At 40.8% G+C, this 22956-nt stretch overlaps 1 protein-coding gene across 1 annotated transcript in view; it reads right to left on the reverse strand.

Moving 5' to 3' along the window:
• The window catches only part of TSPAN7 (tetraspanin 7), a 92682-nt gene extending 69934 nt beyond the window's left edge, over positions 1-22748 (reverse strand). Inside the window, exon 1 of the mRNA XM_079765779.1 lies at positions 22599-22748. Coding sequence (XP_079621905.1) covers positions 22599-22679 — 81 coding nt within the window. The 5' untranslated portion in view covers positions 22680-22748. The remainder of the gene's footprint in view (positions 1-22598) is intronic.
• Positions 22749-22956: the final 208 nt, after the last annotated feature.

The following is a 22956-nucleotide window of genomic DNA, read 5'->3' on the forward strand; positions in this document are numbered from 1 at the left end:
CAAAGATAATTATCATAATATTCTATGTCTTAGTATTATATTTAAAATACATTGTAAAAACTTTCTTTAATGCTTAACAGAAACAGGTATTTTCCTTTATTCAGAAGAGCAAGTTAAAGGCTTAAAAATCAAGTTAAGCCGAAACCGGTTTGGCTCAGTGGATAGAGCGTCGGCCTGCGGACTGCAAGGTCCCGGGTTCGATTCCGGTCAAGGGCATGTACCTTGGTTGCGGGCACATCCCCGGTAGGGGTTGTGCAAGAGGCAGCTGATCGATGTTTCTCTATCATCGATGTTTCTAACTTTCTATCCCTCTCTCTTCCTCTCTGTAAAAAATCAATAAAATATATTTTTTTAAAAAAATCAAGTTAAAATGTATTTTTGCTCTGCATTAATTTAATCCAATCACTAAAATGGACTAGGTCAAAGAACTGCTAGATTAAAAATGACACAATGTGGTGAAAATAGGTACTCCATCTTAGAGAAACAAAACTATATACAATAAAATGTCCAGAAAAGTTTGGTTTTTAAAACACCATTTACTGTTTTCTTAATTACAAAAGTAAGTCATGTTATATGTAGGGGGACAGAAAAAAAACCTTAGGGAATAAAGAAAAGCACAAAGAAAAAAAGTACCCCATGAATTTTCTTACCACCCCACCATAACCATTAACATTTTGATATGGGTCTCCCTTCAGGATTTGTTACATGCATTTTTTTCTCTAAAATGGTATACCCTATATACATATTGTTTTGTAAACAGCTTATTTGAATAATCTTTTAAAATTAGAATATCCATTTATACACCTTTCTTTTCCTGTATTTTATCTCAAAATAATTCCCATGCCAAATACACAGAAATCTTAGTTTAAAAAACTTTGATCTCAGTTCCCGATGATGGAGAGAAGTACATTTCCCCTCCATTTGTGATGTAGGCCAAATCAAAGCTTCCCAAAGGACTCATTGAGTCACCACTCAGAGAGCTGCCTATTCTAAACCATTTGTAAAAACTAACAGGATAGCTACCACCTCTGTATACCAGGACTATTTTATGAAGAATACAACATACAAAGCAGTTACTTATTTATCCTCAACACATCTCTGAAGAAAAAAACTGCCAGCCTCACTTCGCAAATAGAACAGCTGCTGTTAATGAGATTAGTAAGTAACTTGCTGCTACCCTGTAGCAGAACCTTCATCCCTTAAATAAGACTTACTGGAAATTCAGGCTTCCATTATTGCTGCTAGCTGGATGCTTTGCTATACCTTTTACACCTATTATCATCAAGCAAGTTAGCATCAATTACATTTAACTCTGGGCTCACTCTGTAGTTGAAAAGAATACTGTTACATGGAGATATGGGCTTTTCTCAATTTACATTTCCACATCAACCACCTCTTTCAATTCTAAACCTGCCTTTCTAATGGCTTCCAACATCCACATAATCAAGGAGAGTTACTGTTAGGAAAAAGAATGGGCTGCTGTAGAACTGTCCAGGAACCCACACAATCTAGTGACCAGGAGTCTACTGTCCCACTCAGCTGTTCACCACTCTCATAACTTAGGTCAGTGATGGCGAACCTATGACACGTGTGTCAGCACTGACACGCGTAGCCATTTCTGATGACATGTGGCCGCATGCCGAGGATGAAACATTTGCTGCTCCTAAGGATGAAACATTTGCGACTAGAGTCTTGGAGTCGCAAATGTTTCATCCTCCCCTATTAGACACTCTGTGCTGGAGGTCTGTAGGCCAAAACAACAGAAGTCCGGCACAGAGTGTCTAGTTCTGGGACTTCCGGTTAAGCCAGGATCTTTGCCCTCACTTCTGCCTGCAGAGCAGGGAGCAGCAGAACGCAGCGGGGGATGCATCTCTGGGGGCCCTGCCATTACCAGTAACCAAATAACAGTTAACCACAGCAACCATTATCTACTGTTCTGGGGTGTCATGGATTTCTAATCCATCATTACTGAGATAAGTGAGGGGGAGGCTGGGAGAGGCGAGGGTTTGTGGCGTGCTATGGGTGCCGTTTCCCGCCATTAGAAATAGCGGCAGCCATTTTAATTCACATAAGGAACACCATCTTGCTCCATAGTGCAGACTCCATTTCACCACTATTACTGTTGTGCATCCTTATTAACCCCTATTTCTGCTTATTAACCCTGCCCTTTCCTAAAAGACAGTTATATGCACCATTTTGTGGTTAGTTAGGCTAGTTAACCCCTAATTGCCTGCAGGCCTAACAAGCTATCTATAATTCTATCTTCTGTCACTGCCCCCCTGATGGAGAACCCAAAAAATAAAAAACTAAGGTTAAGTAAAGGAAGTGGTAGTAGCAGTGGCTGACCCTTTCAAGAGACATGGACCGAGATGTATGGCTTTATAGAAAAAAATGGCAGATCATTTTGCGTTCTATGTACTGAAAAGGTAGTAAGCAGAACGTGGAATATAAATAGACATTTTGAAACTAATCATTCCCAGCTCTTGGAAAAAAGTGAGGATGAAAGGAAGGAATACATTTCCAGGCAGCTACACCTTTATAAGAGCCAATCTAATTCCATCCTTAAATTTATGAAAGGCTCTACAAATTTAACATCTGCAAGTTTGAGCATTGCTCACTCTATAGCTCAGCATGGAAAAGCCCTCAGTGAGGGAGAATTTATTAAAGAAACTCTCCTAAGATGTGCACCAGTTCTATTTTACAATATGCAGAATAAAGATGCAATTATTAAGAGAATATCTGAGTTACCACTCAGTAGAAATATCATAAAAGACTGAATAATGAGACTGAACACAAACGTACAACATCAATTAAAGAGATACATAAGGAAGTGTAAATATTTTTCTATTTCTCTTGATGAAACTACTGATGTCACATCACATGCTCAGTTGGCCATTATTGGTTGATATTCTGATGGTCTCACAATGAGAGAAGAGTTGATAAAGTTAGTATCAGTGCCAGCAAGTAAATCAGGAAGCGAAATATGTAAGGTTGTTATACAAACATTTCGTGACCTAAGCATTGATATCTCTAAAGTTGTGTCAGTGACAACAGATGGGGCACCAAATATGGTGGGGAAATAAGTTGGATTTGTCAAATTGTTTACAGAAGCTAATGGACATCCGATTGTGCCTTTTCATTGTATTATCCATCAGGAGGCTTTATGTGCCAAGGCAGGATTCACCGACTTAAACTATTTAATGTCAGTTGTTACAAAAATAGTTAATTTAATAGCTGCTCGCCCCCTTTGCAAGCGAGAATTTTCGGCACTTTTACTGGAGGTTGATTCCACCTACAGTGGACTGCTGATGTACAATAATGTAAGATGGCTGAGCCGAGGCAAAGTTCTTGAGCGCTTTGTGGAGTGCTTTGAAGAAATTAAGGTATTTCTTGACGATAAGGATCTGGGAAACTTTCCTCAGCTTAATGATGATAAGTGGGTTAACACCCTGATGTTTTTTACAGATCTCTCTGTTCATATTAATGAACTGAACTTAAAGTTACAAGGTTTTGGCAAAAGTATTGATGTTATGTTTGGATACATTAAAGCCTTTGAAAGTAAAGTTAAAATTTTCAAGCGAGATGTAGAAACTAAAACTTATAAGTATTTTCCTCGAGTAACGAAGTATTTTGAGAAGGCCAGTGCAGCTGTACAAAATGGAATGGAACTCTTGCATATGAAGTACCAGCATGTTTTAGACTCGTTACTTGACCAGTTTAGTGATATATTTAGTCAATTTAGAAGTCTAGAACAGACCATGAAAATAATTAAGTATTCTGATGTAGTAGTCTACAGTAGTTTGGAATTAAATGGTTTCCAATGGATGCAAATTGATGATTTGGAGATGCAACTTGCAGAATTTCAAGACAGTATCTGGGCTCAGGTGTTTGTCAACTTGAGGTCAAAGCTTGAGAATCTGGAAAGGTGCTGCTTGGAGAATCAAGAGGAGTGCCACTACAAACAGGAAATTTGGAGTGCCTGGAACCGACTACCAGACACTTTTAGCACCCTGAAATATATAGCAATGGCTTTACTCACAATTTTTCCCTCTACATACTTTTGTGAGGCCTTATTCTCAGCGTTAAATAATATCAAAACCAACAAAAGAAACAGATTGACAGATGAAGTTAGTAGTGCTTGCTTTGGCCTGAAGTGTACAAAATACCAACCTTCAACTGAAGATTTAGCCAATGAAATTCAGCAACAAAAAAGTCACTAATAGGCAGGTTAGTTAATGAATTCCGCCACCCCCCCCTCACTTATCTTAGTTCACGGCACCCCACACAAGCTAAATAATATCAAGACCAACAAAAGAAACAGACTGACGGATGAACAAAGAAGTCACTAAGCAGGTAAGTTAAATATTTAGTTTTTGGTTTATTAAATACAATTATATATAACAATTATACATTCATGTTATTTAAACTATAAATATCGCGAAATGATGTTTTTTCCTCAAAGTGACACACTACCCGAGTTATGCTCAGTTTTGGGTGAAGTTTGACATACCAAGCTCAAAAGGTTGCCCATCACTGACTTAAGGTTTTTCCTGTCCCTGAAACTTCCCCCAGTGTTTCATTCTCCTTCTGTCCCTAAACCAGCTGTCTCTCTTGTATCTCAAGTTCAAATGCCTAAAAAAAGAACTGTTCCACTCAGACTTTACAAGCCTGATCATCTCAAGTTCCACTGACTAGCCAACAAGCAAATATCCAAGGGTCCTCTTCCCCAGTCAAATAACTGTGACCATGGCGGATGGTGGGAAGGGTCAGGAAGTATAGAGATGGCCAAAAGTAAAGAATTGCCCAGGTCTGCTTTTGTCAGCAAAAACAAAAGTGTGCAAGCTTCTGAGAGCTGGCCTATCTTTTAAATCTATTGGTACTCAAACTAAACACATACAAAACTGAACACATCATGTTAGTCTCAAATCACTTCTGAGGTCTGCATTTCCATGAGGGCATAACTTCATGCTGGTTTTTTGAGCACATAATAATGGGGTTCTCACAAATATCCTTGCCACAACATAAAGTGGCTTTGCACTAGTCTCTGTTCCAGTTCCCCCAACCCCCAACCCCCATTGACCTTTGTTAAATCACATTGTCACACTATGTTAGACCTTTGTTCTTTCCTAGTTAACCTGGTTTCATAACCTCTTGCCTTTCTTATTCTAATCTTACTGTTTCTAGATTAGGCATACGAACTGCTTCCAAAGTTACCACTCCCTGCTCAAAAATATGGCCTTGACCCAACCTCAACTCTGCCTCTTCACCTGCCAGCCAAAATAGGTCCAAAGCCATAACCCATGAGGCCAACCCACAATAAGGCCTATGCCTACTTAGACCCATCACATGTTTTGTCCCTTATTACAGCTAAACTCACTACTGTCCCAAACTAAGAAACCATAGCGCTTCCTCCAGACTTCTATTTATGCCACTTCCTCTATCCAATAGTCTTTTTTTATTGTTTAAAGTATTACATATATGTCCTTTTTTTCCCCATTGACTTTCCCCCAGCCTCCCCTACCCCCTGTCGCATGCCCTCATCCCACCCCCCAGTGTCTTGTGTCCATTGGTTGTGCTTATATGCATGCATACAAGTCCTTTGGTTGATCTCTTTCCCCCCCTCCCCAACACTCCCCAGCCTTCCCGCTGTAATTTGACCGTCTGTTCGGTGCCTCTGTATCTATCTTCATTATCCTTCCAGAGCACCATTTGTCAAAATCCCATCATTCTCCAAGGTTGATTCTGTCCACATGACCTTTCTAAATTCCACAGCTAGATGAGTACTCTCCTTTCATCCCATAGCACTTAATTTAAACTTCTAGTGCTTCTAGTCCAGTGCTGTCCACTAGAGATATATTAGTAAGCTATATGTCTAACTTTAAATTTTTGAGCAACCATACTCACATTAAAAAGGAACAGGTGATGAACAAAAAGATAGATACAGAGGCAGTAAAGCATCAAACAGACTGTCAAATTACAGCGGGAAGGTTAGGGAGAGGTGGGGGAGATAAGAGATCAACCGAAGGACTTGTATGCATGCATATAAGCATAACCAATGGATGCAAAACACTGGGGAGTGAGGGCATGAATGGGAGTGGGGTGGGGGGAGCAATGGTAAGATATGTACACATATAATACCTTAATTAAAAAATGGGGAAAAATAAAATAAAATAAAAAGGAACAGGTGAAATTAATTTTAAAAATATTTTATTTAACTCGATGTCTAAAATGTTACAATTTCAACATGTAACCAATAGGAAAGTTGAGATATTTTACTTTTTTCATATTAAGTCTTCGAAATCTGATGTGTATTTTACACTTAAAGCACATTTCAATTTGGACTATGCATATTTGAAGTGCTCCATCCAGCCCCCGTCCCCCTTCCTCTGGCCATCACCACACTGTTGTCTGTGTCCATGGACTATGCATATATGTCCTTTGGTTAATTTCTTCACCTTTCATCCAGTTCCCCCAACCCCCAACCCCCATTGACCTTTGTTAAATTATATACACTAGAATTTATTTCTGGATTTCCTATCATTTCACTGACCTATTTGTCTATTTCTATGTCAACATCATATTGAATTGATTAGTGACTTTATAGTTGAGTTAGTTATTTATTGCTACATAACAATATTAACCACAAATGTTAAAGCTTAAAGCAACACACAATCATCATCTCATAGTTTCTGTGGGTTCAGGAGTCTGGGCACAGCTTAACTGAGTCTTCTGTTTCAGGGTCTCATAAAGCCTCAATCTAGGTAATAGGTGGCTGCAGTCTCATCTGAGGTCTAAATGGGGAAGAATTTGCTTCTAAGATCACTTGATTGTTGGCATCATTCTGTTGTCTGCAGGCTCCCAAACTGAGGGCCTCAGTTTTTTGCTGGTTGTCATACAGAGACTACCCTCAATTCCTTGCTATGTGTCCCTTTCCATAGGACAAATCACAACATGGAATATTGCTTCTTCAAAGCCAGCAAGGGACAGAGACTTACATGAAGATAGCCATTCCGATCTTATCTAATGTGATCATGTACATGTATTCACACACATTCGAACACCTTTGATGTATTCTATTAGTTATAAACAAGTCACAGGTTGTGCACACACTCAAGTGGAGGAGGTAACACAAGGGCCTAAATACCAGGAAGTGGGGTCATGGCAGCCAACTTATAGTCTGATAAATGGTAAGGCATATACTTACTCCCCTCCCCAAATTACTCTTGATATCTCAGGCATTTATCCTTCTGCATAAACAGTATTATGTTATCAAATATCATCCCTTCCCCTCAAAAAATTCCTTTAATCTGTTCAGATCACATTTTATGACCCTCAATAAGATTTTAATTTTCTTCGTATACTAGTAGGAGTCTTGCCTGTTAATTTTATTCTTAAGTATTTCTGTTGCTACTGAGACTGAAATGTTTTCCTCCCTCTCAATTTTCTAAAGCTTATGCTAAAATAAAGAAAAGCAGATAATTTTTGTATTTTTATTTTGTATCCAACTATCTTAAAAAATTTTTAGTATACAAGAATCTATTAGGTTTTTAGTATATAATAGCTATATCTCTGAAAAGATAATTTCATCACTTCTTTTTCCAACATTATCTTTTTATCTTATTGTACTTACTAATTAAATCAAAATAAATAATAATAGTAAGCAAGCATCCCTATACAGTTCCCAACAGACTCAAATGGATTTAGCAGTTTACTATTTGCTTGAACAAGTATTTACTGTTGGTCTAATATTTTTTAATTGAAATCATTATTAATTAAGAGACTAATGGTAAGTACTCCACCCTGAAAGAAATGAAGCATGATTCCCCACTCCTTAAGCTAGGCATAGTGACTTTTTCCCAAAGAGCACAGTATGGAAAGAGGCGGGGGGAAGTTAATGTAGTGAAAAACTTCACAAACTATTTCAGTCAGGTGATCAAGAGCAATATTAACAGGGATAAGTCATGTTGATAGTATATACTTTTCATGTGATGTAATGAAAATGGCACTTAACCTCTGTAGTCTTCCTCTCCAAAACATATTAACCCAGTCTAATCATGAGAAAAACATCAAATAAATCCCAATTGAGAAACATTGTACAAAGTACATGATCTGTACTCTTCAAAATTATAAAAATCATCAAAAACAAGGAAAATCTGAGAAATTGTCATAGCCAAAAGAAGTCTAAGGAGACATGACTACGAAATGTAATGTGGGATAGTAGGTAAAAATTCAGAAAATCTGAATGAAGTATGGACTTTAATTAATATCAATAATGTATCAATCTTGGTTCATTAACTGTAACAAATGTACCATACTAATGTAAGATGTTAACAATAGAAGAACTGATTGTATGGAGTAGGGGAACTCTATGCACTATTTCAACAGTTTTTCTGTAACTTTAAAAATGTTCTAAAATTAAAAGCTTAATGAAAAAGAATAAGGGAAGTAATCAATTCTTTGTCTGATTTTAAGGGACAGGTTTATATTTATTTATCCTAGATAGGAACACCCTTTTCCCAATGACAGAGCTAAACTCAGCAACCTAAACTTATTATATTTTTTGTTCCAATTCAAATCCTTCTGGAATCCCAGCTCTCTTTGGTTGCAAACTATAAAACTCAAAAAGTAAATCATCCTTAATTTCCAGGATAGAAAGTGTTCTGATTAATTTATATGCTTATCAAATATTGTCATAGACCCCCATGTGCAAGAAATTTTTTAAAAGCAACACTCTACACTATAAGGAATAATGTTGCTAAAACACATGTATCAAACTTTACAAAGCACTTGAATGTCTTTAACCTTCAACACTTTACAGAGGTGTGCAAACATAGATATTCTCAATTCTGGAGAGGAAACTGAGGCTCAGAGTAGCTATGTGACTTGCGTAAGGTCACCTGACAAATGTTGAAGAAAGACTTCACATAGAACTAATTTTAAATCTCCTGCAATAGAAAGCAAAATTTAAAAGAATACCAAGTGGGTGATATAGTTTAGAATATGAAACAAAAATTGGGAGAAAAATCTTCAAAAGCTTCATCAGAAATAGAAATTGAACACAAGTCAAGACAAAAATGTGAAAGCGATGTTTAGGAACAGTTATTTCCCAGCCTCATTATTAAGCTTTAGGTTCCTTTTCAACCCAAAGGGGTTGTGGGAAGTCCTGGTACAATCCATGGAAATCATAAACTCTTATTAGTGTTTGTGGAATAATAGAACAATGAACTGACTGAGGAATTCTATATATCACCATATGATGTTTGAAGTATGATAATTGAGGTGCACAAATCACCTCATTTCACTGAGAAGCAAGAATTGGTAATCTAAAACAAGAAGAATTGTCTCTATTCTCCTGGGGTGGAGGGGAGAGAAGATTGATTATTCAATAGGCATGATAAATAGTAACCACTAGAACCCACTTTTAAACCTATTTGATCAATGACAATTCACCTAAATCTAATTATCAATGACAACTCAACTTGCTTCAGGGAACATACTTCTGGAAGCCAATTACAATTAGTGTCCCATAAAATTCAATGTCAACCAATCAGCTGCAGATGCACTGCAGTGAATATGTTTCTCAAAGTCAATCAACAATGTTCTCACCCAAATAGTCATGGTTCTAAGGCAAAGGTCAACTTCTTATGCCTCCATAATCAAAGTGATCCCCAAACACCACCACACTCTTCCCAAAGAGATCAGCAATCTGCTTCACTCATAAACTTTGGTAAGTAATGAATTCAGCTTTTGTGTTTTACATATTAGAGAATAGTCTCATCTTTTGACAGAGGGCAAACAAAGATGCTTAACTTCTCAGTGCAAAGATGAACAAAAATAGATTCCCGCTAACAGATGGAAATTACCCCAAACTCCAAGAGTGCAATTGGAGAACCTTGCCAAAGACAGACTCAGTGAGTGAGAAAAAATACTATATTGGCTACATCTTGTTTGTGGAAGCTCCTCAAACTATGTTTATGGTACCACAGATCAATAAACAGGAAAGCATTCACATGATAATAATTTTTTTTAAATAACAAACTGTATCATGGACCATAGAGTCACCTTCCAGGAATCAGAATCACCTTGGGAATAGTTTTTTAAATAACATGCTGAGGCCCCTCTCCAAATAAATTGAAACTTCACAAGAAGTTTCTATCTGTGTTTTAAAAATCCCTTTAGCTTGGCCATTGTGGCTCAGTGGTTGAGTATCCTCCCATGAACCAAGAGGTTATGGTTTGATTCCTAATCAGGGAACATGCACAGGTTGCAGGCTCCATCCCAGTGTGTGGTGTGCAGGAGGCAGCCGATCAATGATTCTCTCATCATTGATGTTTCTGTCTCTCTGTCCGTCTCCTTTTTTTCATCTGAAATCGATAAAAATATATTTTTTAAAAATCCCTTTAGTGTTTCTGATGAGCATTCTTCTATTTAGGAACAAATAGCAAGGTCATGTAAGAGTAACAGGGCCATTTTGGTTTACTAAGAAACTGGAAAGCTAGTCCAGACTTTTGTGCAAAGCAGATAAAACCAACAGGCCAATGCTAGATACTCCCTAGCTATCTCCATATCCAGAAGATTCCAGATGAAGCAGGCCTGCTATTATATACTGAGTTCTCTCTGCATTAATGGTTTTCAATCTTACTTGCAAAACCAAATCACCTGGGAGATTATTTTAAACTAGTGGCCTGGTGCATGAAATTCATGCACATTAAAAGGGGATTAGAGGAAATATTTTAATATTGCTATTTGCCCTTTCTCTATAATAGAAGTGTCAGAGATGAAAGAAAATTAGTAAAATGTATATGAAAATCTTTCTCCTGTCAGAGTCTGGGGTGTGCCGCGGGACCCAGAGTCAAGTCCCTGCCCACCTGCGGCGCCTTAAAATCATGTGAGACCCAGACCCAGCCAACCCCACCCCCATTGGGCTAGATCTAGACCTGGCCAGCCCCACTCCCATCAAGCCCCGCCGGGGGGTGGGGGGCCACAGCCTCAGGTTCCCCGTCAAGTCCCGCCAGGTGGGGGTGCAGCCTCAGGTACCACCAGCGCACCCTCAGGTCCCCCAGCCTAGTGCTGAGGCGGAGGGCATGGCCTGAGGTCCCCCAACCCAGCACCAGGGCAGGGGGCATGGCCTGAGGTCCCCCAGCCTGGGCCGGGGCAGGGGGCATGCCTTGAGGGGGCACGGTCTGATATCCCCTGTCAAGCACCACTGGGCGGGGGGGCGCAGCCTCAGGTCCCCCATCAAGCCCCGCTGGGTGGGGGGGCACAGCCTCAGGGCCCCTGTCAAGCCCCACCTCATGGGGGGTGCAGCCTCAGGTCCTCTGTCAAGCCCCGTTGGGCAGGGGATGCAGCCTCAGGTCCCTGCTGATTGTTCATTAAGACTCAATATGGGAACTCAGCCTCAGCTGTGGGTGCAGCCATCTTGTGTTACAGAAACCCCTCCTCCGCTGTGGGTGCCACCATCTTTGTGATGGTGTGATGGTCAATTCGCATATTTCCTTTATTAGATAGGATATACCAATATTGGTACCCCATTCAAGACCATCTGTTAGGGTGGGTCTAAGCAAATATGTTAGGACTCCTTAGGCAATCCTTTTGAGTAAACAGGATTCACTGATGTAGATGGCTCAACTAGTACCTGTCCCTGCCCCACCCCATCTTCTAATATAAGACACCTGCAATTTCTCCTAAAACAGATCATGAAAAAGCCCACCATACATTACAAAAAGCTCTAAGGAAAATATTCCACAGTAGAAGTGATCTTTAATTCTATCACCAAACTATGTAACATGCTTACATGTTCAACTGATAAAATAACCTAAGGGGAAAACAAAACAAAGAAAAACTCTCATCTTTTCCCCCTCCATCCTTTCTTTTTCTTTTATGAATATTGGGGCTCTATATAAAAGAGGGCAAAATTGTTCAGCCAAGAATGAAAAGTATTCTGTCATGGCAAGGAAGATAACAGCCCCCTCAAAAAATTAAAAGCAGTAATCCAATGATCTGCTTGCCCTGAGGAGATAACCCAAATTGGAAGCAGCTATAATGGGACCAAAGAAGAAAAGACATAAGAATATATAATTTTTTTAATTTTTAAAATTGTATTTTTCAATTACATTTTACATTCAATATTATTTTGTATTAGTTTCAGGTGTACAAAATAGTGATTAGACAATCATATACTTTACAAAGTTGTATAGTTTCAAGTACCCACCTGGCACCATAAACAGTTATTACAATACTAGAGGCCCAGTGTGTTCCTCAGCCTGCACCGTCTCCAATCTGGGACCCCTCGAGGGATGTCCAGTGGGATCAGGCCTAAATGGGCAGTCGGACATCCCTCTCACAATCCAGGACTGCTGGCTCCCAACCGCTCACCTGCCTGCCTTCCTGATTGCTCCTAACTGCCCTCGCCTGCCAGCCTGGTCACCCCTAACTGCCCTCCCCTTCAGGCCTGGTTCCCCCTAACTGTCCTCCCCTGAAGGCTTGGTCCCCCCCAACTTCCCTCCCCTGCAGGCCTGGTCCCCCCCAACTGCCATCCCCTGCAGGCCTGGTCTCCCCCAACTGTCCTCCCTTGCTGGCCTGGTCACCCCTAACTGCCCTCCCCTGCAGGCCTGATCACCCCCAACTGCCCTCCCTTGCAGGCCTGGTCCCTCCCCTGCTGGCCATCTTGTGGTGGCCATCTTGTGTCCACATGGGGGCAGCCATCTTTGACCATATGGGGGCGGCCATCTTGTGTGTTGGAGTGATGGTCAATTTGCATATTATTCTTTTATTAGATAGGATTATTGACTATATTTCCTATGCTGTATTTTTACATCCCCATGACTACTAGTATTTTGTGACTAACAATTTGTGATGGATTAAGAAATACAAATTAGTAGTCATAAGAATATATTTTTAAATTTTTTATTGTTGACAGCATTACAGATGTCCCCCATTTTACTCTCTTTGCCCCCCTCCACCTAGGCCTTCCCCACACTATTGTCTATGTCCATGGGCTATACATACAAGTTCTTTGGTTAATCTTGTCCAAGAATGTATTTTTAAAGTGTGTTTCAAATTGATTTAGCAGTGCATTAGTCACCTATGTCAAGGGTTTAAAATGTTTAAACAAAGTAATACAGTCACAGATTACTTTTAATTCCCAGCACCTTCTGAGGTGCTTACCTAAAACAGTATATATTGCTGAACAGTCAATGAATTATAAATAATGTAGCTCAAGGGAAGGTCAAATCAAGAAGTCTAGCTATAATTAAAAATGAAGAAAGTATTTTATTCTATTTGGACAAAAATTGAGCTAGTTTCTAAGCAACAACTAAGTGGAAAAGACTTAATGTTCCCTAAATGCTATTAAAAGTAGTGTACATATCCTAAATGTAAATTGCATATTGGAAGTAAAGGTGATTAAATAAGAAAAGACTGTTCAGATTATAATGTACAAGTCCTATAATAAACATGAAGGGCCATGATTGTAATAACAGAAAAACAGCCCAGGAATAACCTATTTAACATTAGGTGCCCCACTCACCACCATACTTTGAACTCTGCTACTTCCACATTAAATTAATCTAGCCAGGTCTGAATTAGATCAGAAGACAAATTAGAAGAGCAGAAAAAAGCAGCAGTAACCTTCAGAGCTTCATCCCCATTTGCCACACCCCATTCCCTGATGACCAGATGACCTTAAAGAGGATGTGCCTTTGTAAGCCTGTTGCTGGCTAGAACACTCTCCTTGACATCAAAAGCTGTTTAAAAATTGAAAAGTAGATAACAATATCTACTAGAAGAGCCCAACCACTGCCATTTTAGATGTTCTACTCAATCACTCACAATCAGCTATGTATTTAATTAGGACCATGCCATGTAGAAATACAGATATAAAGGGCTCCCAGTTAAAGATGATGGACTGAAAACATCTATTTACTTCGGCCAGCTCCCAAAACTCCACTGAAATGACACTAAAATTTTTTAACCCACAATAAGAAAGAGAATGAAACAGGAGACAACCACAATAACATTTTGGAAGCTGAGAAAAAGCCAAATCTTATGGCAGCTATGAGAAAAATCCAAGAATTAAATATTTGCACACAAGTATTCCCAAAAGGCAGCTCCATGCACATCTAGAACTAGGGACGAAAGGGGGCTAAAATAAGGAGGATCTGGTAAAAAGCTTTTTGAAAAGCAATTAGATTCCCTCCAACTTCCTGTCTCTGGCCTATTTCACATTCCAGAACAGATTCAGACATTTATTTTCTAGGGAGGGTGAAACAGACCTGGAGAACAGAAGTGCAGTGGACATGGATTCTCTACTAGAAATACCAGATTAAACAAAGGTTTATACTACATGTGAAGACACCCATATCCCTAACCTTCTTCATCCAGAGAGAAGATTGGAAAAATTTTCTGTACCAAATCTGATTGGACCATGGGAAAAGACTTAAAGATATTGACCTTGGTTCCAAAACTCAATTGCCAAATCACCCAACTTATAATCAATAAACTCCAATTTCATGCTACAAGCTTTCGATCAGCTTTTTAGTGTTCTACTCTTAAACATGTACAGAACAGATAACAAATGGACACCAGAAATTTGAGGAAGTCTGTAATATTCCAGAAAATAGACAAGTTTGGAAGAAACTATGTAGAAAAAAAAAACTTTATATCATTAACATTTTCAGATGAATTTTAAAAAGATATTACACTTATGAAACAAGAACAAGATGATAGGTAAAGGAACATTCAGACCTTAAAAAGAGCTCATAGAAATCAACATATAAAGTAAATGAAAAATGCCAATTGTGACAATTAGAGGATCTGTCTAAAAATTCCAACATTAAAAGAGAGAAATAAAATTTTAAAAATTTTGAGAAAATTTCCCCAAACAGAAGGGCCCGAGTTTCCTGATTGAAAGATTGCACAGGAAAGAGATGAAAATATAGACACAACAAGGCATATTATTGTGAAATTTCAGAGCACTAAGAACAAGAGTTTCCAAAAGCTTTTAGAGAATAAAATTTTAATTTTTAGAAAAGTCATAAATATTTGATTTCTCAATAGTAAGAACAGGAGCAAAAAGACTAAGGGTTTAGGCAGAGGGAGACGGCAACATTCTGAGGGTAAATGATTTACAAACTAGAATTCTATACTTAGCCAAACTATCAAATGAAGTGCAAGAAAAAAATAATATTTTCATACCTGCCAGGTCTCAAAAATTTAACCTCCCATGCACTCTTTTCCAGAAAGTTACTAGAAGATTTGCACCTCCAAAATGAAGGAACTAAGAAACAAAAATTGAGGATCCAACATAAAAGGAGACAGCATTCCCCAGGATGATAGTAAAGAGAGATTATAATGATGTCAGCTATTTCAAAACTAAAGGGAAAATAAGCTGTGCAAGCAATTATAATATACACTACATGGCTCAGCTGTGAACAGGCTTACCTAGTCGCATTAATGTGATCACTGTAGGATGTTACAGTAAAGGTGTTACTGTAGGAAAAAGGGGGTATGAGAGCTAAATCTTCATGTTCCATTGTGGGAAGACAATATATAATACCTAACACTGGAAAATCGAGAAGTAGTAGAATAAGTACATTACTTATAAATGAAGGTAAAATGCTAAATGCGGCAGCTAACCTTCTATTAAAATAACTGGCATATAAAAGACATTCAATGAATGTTTACTGAGGTGCACTGACATGCAAAATAAACTTCAGTATGTGCCCAAATTCAAACACTGTAAAATGTTAAGGACTGCTTTTTAATATTTCCCCCCTCTATTTAACCCAATTACCCAAACTTCCTTGATGACAAAAAAAAATTTAACATTTTTTAAAAATATTCCCCCAAAAAGATTAGTGATATTTCCCAAATGAAAAAAACAATCACTTATATTTCACCAAAAGAGAATTTGATAGCACTATTGATAGCTAATTACCTCATTGCATAGTCAAAAAGGAAATACAATCCAATATACACTGGAATGAAGCAAATAATATTTCTTTTCACGATATTATTTAGCAATTTAGATACGAGAAATTTAAATATTAGCTTAAGACACAGATGAGTGTTAAAATATACTAAAAACTTAGAAATCCAAACAGAATTTACTCTTTAAGCAGCATATTTATAAAGTTTTCCTACTTGTTGTTGAAAAAAAAATGTATTTGTCATGGAGGGATGTTTTGTTTTGTATTAGGACAAGATTGACACCTTTTTTAATTCAAGCCTAACAAATTAAATTTCAATTAAAATTTTAGATATTGAACATGTATGGCAAATTAGCTGACCATTAACATATAATAATTGAACTATCATTAAGATAAGCAAATATTTATCAAGTCCTGTACCCTAAGTTTCCATACATCAATGTCAGGAACACATTTAAATCATCACAATAAGACTAGAAATAATATCGTTTTTAAAAGCCTCTCAAGTGAGGTGAGTAGAAAGAAATGAGCACAAGAGTAGTTAATACAATTTCACTTATTCATTTATTCATTCGGTAAATACTTCCTAAGTAAACCTCCTAGGTGAAAGGCACTGTTTGCTAATCTTTAAAGTACAGGGTAACTTACTCCTAGGTGTGTTTTTTCCTCCTCTTCTATAAACCTGAAAACAAAACATAAATCGAGGAAAATCAAGGATCCATTTATATAGAATTCAGGTGATGTTATTGAACTCTAAGACAAATCATCCTAATCATCTAAACACTATTATATAAAGAAGTACCTACCTTTTATCTTCAAATAAAGAATTATGGTACAGCATAAAGAATGTTTTTCTTCTTAATTGCAACTGTGTTGAGTATACTCTGGTATGGTGGCTCTAAACACCAGTAAATAGAGTGAGTTTTGCATAACACTATTTTTCTTCATAGGACTTACTTCATGTAAAGTGCAGTAGTGCAGAGGTTGCAGACATTGTTTATATTTTGAGCCAGATAATTATTTGTTGTGAAGGGCTGTCCTGTGCATTGGAGAATATTTAGCAACACATGTGGCCACTACCTACTAGGTGCCAATAGCACCCCACCCCCAGCTGTGACCAAACATGTCTCCAGAACACCTCAAAGAGAGATAGTTATTGTAGACAGCCGAGAATGCAAAGTAAAATAAAGATTTCTCTTTCATAATTGTAGACTCCTGCTTTAGCATATGCTCAGGTACATCAACCTCTTAATGCTACTGGTCTACCACGATTTTAAACTCAAATGTCTTCTAGTCTTAAATTTAAACTGTGGTAAGGAAAGAGAGGTAGTCCTACTAAAATGATTCATCAAGAACAAAAAGGAAATAATCCTGCCAATATTCCCTCCATCTTCCACTTAAAAGAACACCAAGGTCATTTTTTTGTTAACTACTTTAATATAACCCCAGAAGTCCTGACAAATATTTGAGTATTTATTATATGCCAGACATAGTGCTAGGTGCTAGAAAAAGATACATTTATCAACTGCATTTACTGAACTGATAAATCACTCTTACATACAGCATTTTCTTCATGATCTTTGATTTAGCAAAGGATTCCTAAATATGACACAAAAATCACAAACAGCAAAAACAAACAACAACAAAAAAACACCAAGTAAATTGGATTTTATCAAAATTTAAAGAAACTTTTGTACATCACAGGACACCATCAAGAAAATGATGAGATAACTCAAGAATAGGAGAAAATATTTGCAAATGATATATCTGATAAGAAACTTGAATCAAGAATATATAAAGGACATTTACAACTCAATAAAAATGATCAACCCAAATTTAAAAATGGGCAAAGAATATGAATAGACATTTTTCAAGGAAGATATTCAAATAATGCATAAGTACATAAAAAGATACTTGACATCATTACTCATCAGGGAAATTCAAATGAAAACCACAATGAGATACCTACTAGGGTGGCTAGAATCAAAAAGTTGGTTAATAACAAATGTTGGCAAAGTTGTGGAGACATCAAATCCCTCATATGCTGGTTGAAGGAATGTAAAATGGTGCAGACAGTTTAGAAAACAGTCTGATGGTTCTTCAAATGATTAAACATCGAGTTACCATATGATCCAGCAATTCCCAGCAAAGATAATTAAAAACATATGTTCATACAAAAAATTGTTTGTGAATGTTTATGGCACCATTATTCATTATAGCCAAAAGATAGAAACATCTCAAATATCCATCAATGGAAAGTGCATTAACAAAATGTTATACAATCATGCAATAGAGTATTATCTGGCCATTAAAAAAATGGACATCAATGAACCTTAAAAACATTATGCTAAACTAGAGGCCCGGTGCACGAAATTCATGCACAAGGGCGGAAAGTGTCCCTCAGCCGAGCCTGCACCCTCTCCAATCTGGGACCCCTTGAAGGATGTCCTACCACCCGTTTAGGCCCGATGCCATTGGGGCAGTCAGACATCCCTCTCACAATCCAGGACTGCTGGCTCCCAACAGCCCTCCTCTGCAGGCCTGGTTCCCCCCAACTGCCCTCGCCTGCAGGACTGGTCCCCCCAAACTGCCCTCCCCTGCAGGCCTGGTACCCCCCAACTGCCTTCCCCTGCAGGCCTGGTCCCCCCAACTGCCCTCCCCTGCAGGACTGGTCCCCCCCAACTGCCCTCCTATGCAGGCCTGGTCTCCCCTAACTGCCCTCCTCTGCTGTCCCCGTTACCCTAACCGCCCTCCCTGCTGGCCTGATCACCCAAAACTGCCCTCCCCTGCAGGCCTGGGTCCCCCCCCAACTGCCCTCCTCTGCTGGCCCAGTCACCCCTAACTGCCCTCCTCTGCTGGCCCAGTCACCCCTAACTGCCCTCCCTGCAGGCCTGGTCCCCCCAACTGCCCTCCTCTGAAGGCCTTGCCCCCCCCCAACTGCCCTCACCTGCAGGCCTGGTCCCCCCCAACTGCCCTCCCCTGCAGGCCTGGTCCCCCCTAACTGCCCTCCCCTGCTGGCCTGGTCCCCCCCAACTGCCCTCCTCTGCTGGCCCAGTCACCTCTAACTGCCCTCCCTGCAGGCCTGGAGCCCCAACTGCCCTCCCCTGAAGGCCTTGTCCCCCACCCCTAACTGCCCTCACCTACAGGCCTGGTTCCCCCCCCAACTGCCCTCCCCTGCAGGCCTGGTCCCCCCCCAACTGCCCTCTCCTGCAGGCCTGGTCCCCCCCAATTGCCCTCTACTGTTGACCTGGTCTCCCCCAACTGCCCTCCTCTGTGGGCCTGGTCACCCCTAACTGCCCTCCCTGCAGGCCTGGTCCCCCCCAACTGCCCTCTCCTATTGAACTGGTCTCCCCCAACTGCCCTCCTCTGCTGGCCCCGTCAACCCTAGCTGCCCTCCTTGTTGGCCTGATCGCCCAAAACTGCCCTCCCTTGCTGGCCTGGTCCCCCCAACTGCCCTCCTCTGCTGGCCTGGTCACCCCTAACTGCCCACAACTGCCCTCCCCTGCAGGCCATCTTGTGGTGGCCATCTTGTGTCCACATGGGGGCAGCCATCTTTGACCACATGGGGGCTGCCATCTTGTGTCTTGGTGTGATGGTCAATTTGCATATTACTCTTTTATTAGATAGGATGAAAGAAGTCACTCACAAAAGACCACATAGTAAATAATTTCATTTATTTGAAATTAGCAGAAAAGGAAAATCTATACACAAAGAGAGTAAATTAATGATTGCTTAGGGCAAGGAGGTGTGAGAATTGGGGGGAATTGGGAGATGATAGCTCAAGGGTATAGGGTTTCTTTTTCAGATAATGTAACTTCTAAAATTCACTGGGATGCACATGTATGTGAATGTACTAACAACCGCTGAATTGTACACTTTAAAAGGGTGAATTATATCTTTATAGAGCTGTTAAAAATAGCATTTAAGGTACAATGGAAAACACAGCATTTGAACCACAGTTTATTAATGAAAATGTCTTATTTAAAATACCCTTGCATCTGGAGAGATCTCATTCTTTTGGCTGTGAAATAGGAAATGATTACTGAATGGTATTTAAACTATGGAAAATGTTCCAGATAATATTTCATTTAAGACTATAAAAATATTGACAGTAGGAAAAAATTAAAATGCAGGCATCAAGGAACTTCAGAGGGCATAAAAATCCATGCTTAAGACATATTAGGGTCCGGGTGAGGCTACAGACTGATTCATTTGCCGGTCAGCATAACTATTATTGCTTGTCTCACATTCGGTTCTTATAAGTATATTTCTAGTAACACATGATCTCACTCATCTAGGGGAAATGATGAACAACATAGACTGATGAACAAGGACAGACCCAGAAACAAGAGGCATCGACCGGACTGTTGGGCCTCAGAGGGAAGGTAGGGGAGGGTGGGGGGAGGGGGGAGAGATCAACCAAGGGACTTGTGTGCATGCATACGAGCCTAACCAAAGGTTAAGGACAACAGGGGGGTGGGAGCATCCGTGGGGAGGGGTGGGGGATGGGAATGGGGGGATGAGGACAAATATGTGACACCTTAATCAATAAAGAAATTAAAAAAATAAAAAATAAATAAAATAAATTGCAAAAAAAAAAAAGACATATTAGGGGCATTAAGATTCACAGGAGGGGTTTAGGAGGAGGGGAAGGTAAGTAAGAAGAGTTAAAGAGCTCACATGAAAATCCTCAGTCTAGAAGACTCCTTCCTTTACCAGCCTGCAGTGATGCTTAAGGAATAACACTCCTTTGTATTTACTGTAAACCTTATTTTTCAGGAAGCTAAAAATAATCACCCATATGATTTACTCCAGTAACAAATAGGAAGTCAAGTAAATACTAAAGGGCAAACACAAAGAGATTTAAGGAAAGAAAAAAGGTAAACCAGTTCCCAGGAATAGCTTTTAGGAAGGTTCATCAAGTAGCATGCATTATTGCCTTTTCCAGGCAGGACATAAGATGATCTCTGCATAGCTCACAATTCCACTACTAAACATTTTCAATCTGCGTCGTTTTCAGTACAAATAAAGTGCGTTTCAGTTTGCCTTGTGCAATATGCCAGTTAATCTATTCTATCTCATTGAGGAGCTCTTGATATGCCTGGTCCCCAGGGTCCACAGTTTTCCTGACCCAAAGAATCACCAATGCCAGTGACAAGGGGATGTGTGTGTGGGGGGAACATTAGGGATTTTTTTTAATCCTTATTAAATTTCAGCTCCTTCCTTGGTCATTACAAACAGCCTGGTTCACCATCAAGCAGAGTCTGGTACCTCATAGAGCAGGGTGCCCAGTTTTAAACCAAAATTAGAGCTATTTGGGACGGGGGCAGCGTGCGGGGCGGGGTGGGGGGGGTGGCTGTGGCAAGGAGAAAAACAACCAAAGGCAGGACTGGCTTTTTCTACAGAGCCTCGGGTTTCAAAATGACTGCCTTGGAAGCTGAAATGACCCAGATTATTGAAGAAGGGGTGGGGGTTGGCGGGGAATGATGGACATTCATTCTCCAGCAGAATGGCTGTGGTTTGGTGTGGGAATGGAGATTTTCAGGGAGGGGGGGGGCTATACATGAAAACAGAAATAACAGGAAATGTTCTTTAGGTACCACCCACCCCTCCATTCAAGTGAATCACTGCAGTGTCAGCCCAGCATTTATTGCAGGAATTGCCAAATAGGATGAGGTAAGGCACAACCTTGAGCCCCCACCACCTCCTCCCCTCGCCCGTCCCCCGCTCCCCGCCCCCCAGCGCTCAGCAGCACGCACCTCAAGGTGAGGTGCACCACACAACCCCTGAGACCTCGGCTGAGGGGCTGACGTCACCCTTCTGCATTGAGCTTCAAGGACCCATAGCAGCACTATTAAGATCCTGTCACCAAGTGGCGGAGATCCTCCCCCAGGGCTCTGCGGAGGAGCTCACGCAATGATAGAAAGACCGGATGAAAAGTATGAGAGTGAAGGGGAGTGGGGAAAGGGTCGTAAGACCCATTTCCTGTGTTCACCAAGAAAGCTCAAAGATGCCTGCTGGTTTATGTAAGAGCCTCTCCCCTCCACGCGTCTTCCCTCAGCGGTGGCTGCATTGATGGCGGCGCCTGACCCCCTACCCCCTCCATCAGTGCGCTTGGGGGCCTCTGGTTACCCTTGTCCTGCCAGAGAAATACAGAGCTCCTGGCGCTTCCCTCTTGCAATCCCGCGGGTTCGGGAGTAACCAGGAATCTGGGATCAAACCCTGCGCTCCCACGCCCGCTCCCAGCTGGCCACAGGTTAGCTCTAATTGGCACCGCGAACAAGCTGGTAAGGGAGGTTAGGGAGGGGTGTCCAGAGAGGAAAATAGACTAATAAACCCGCAACTTTCCCCAGAAGCTGACCCTATCCAGAGAGCTTAAAAAATAAATCAATGCATTGAAAAAAAAATTTGGAAAAGTCGACAACCTGCCGTTACCACCACCAAGCAGCCCCTTGCAGCCTACACCAGGCATGGTCCAGGGTCCAGGGTCCAGGGTCCGAGCAGCCCCAACGGACCCCGCCATCCTGCAGCCCTGGCCCAGCACCCTGCTGGGGGTCCAGATTTGATTTTGGATTTGGGTTTTTTCCTCCCCCTTCCTTTCCCGGAGCATCACTGCACGTACTAACCCACTGCAGCCAGCTTACAGAGCCGGCATGGTCGGTCACTCACCCAAAAGACGAAGGAGTAGATGATAAGGAGGGTTTTGAGACAGGTTATCACAGGTTTGGTCTCCATTCTCCTCGATGCCATACTACAGAGCTCCGGTGGCGGCGGTGGCGGCAGCAGCGGCAGGCTGCGGCGGGCGTTTGGGAGGGGGGAGGAGGCGGGGCAGGGCGGGGCGGGGCGGGGGCGCGTGCCACCAGAGGCCTCGTGCACGCGCGCGCGCGCAGGCGAGGCTGTGAGCGAGGCTATAAGCGAGCTTGAGCGCGCACTCCACGGGGCACCCAATGAAGGAACTGGACCTGGTAGTGACTGCGCATGTTGAGAAGGCTGCCTGCCAGGGCCAGGCCGCGCAGGCTCAGACCCC

This window comes from Cnephaeus nilssonii (genome assembly GCF_951640355.1).
Source record: "Cnephaeus nilssonii genome assembly, chromosome: X".
Lineage (NCBI taxonomy): Eukaryota > Metazoa > Chordata > Mammalia > Chiroptera > Vespertilionidae > Cnephaeus > Cnephaeus nilssonii.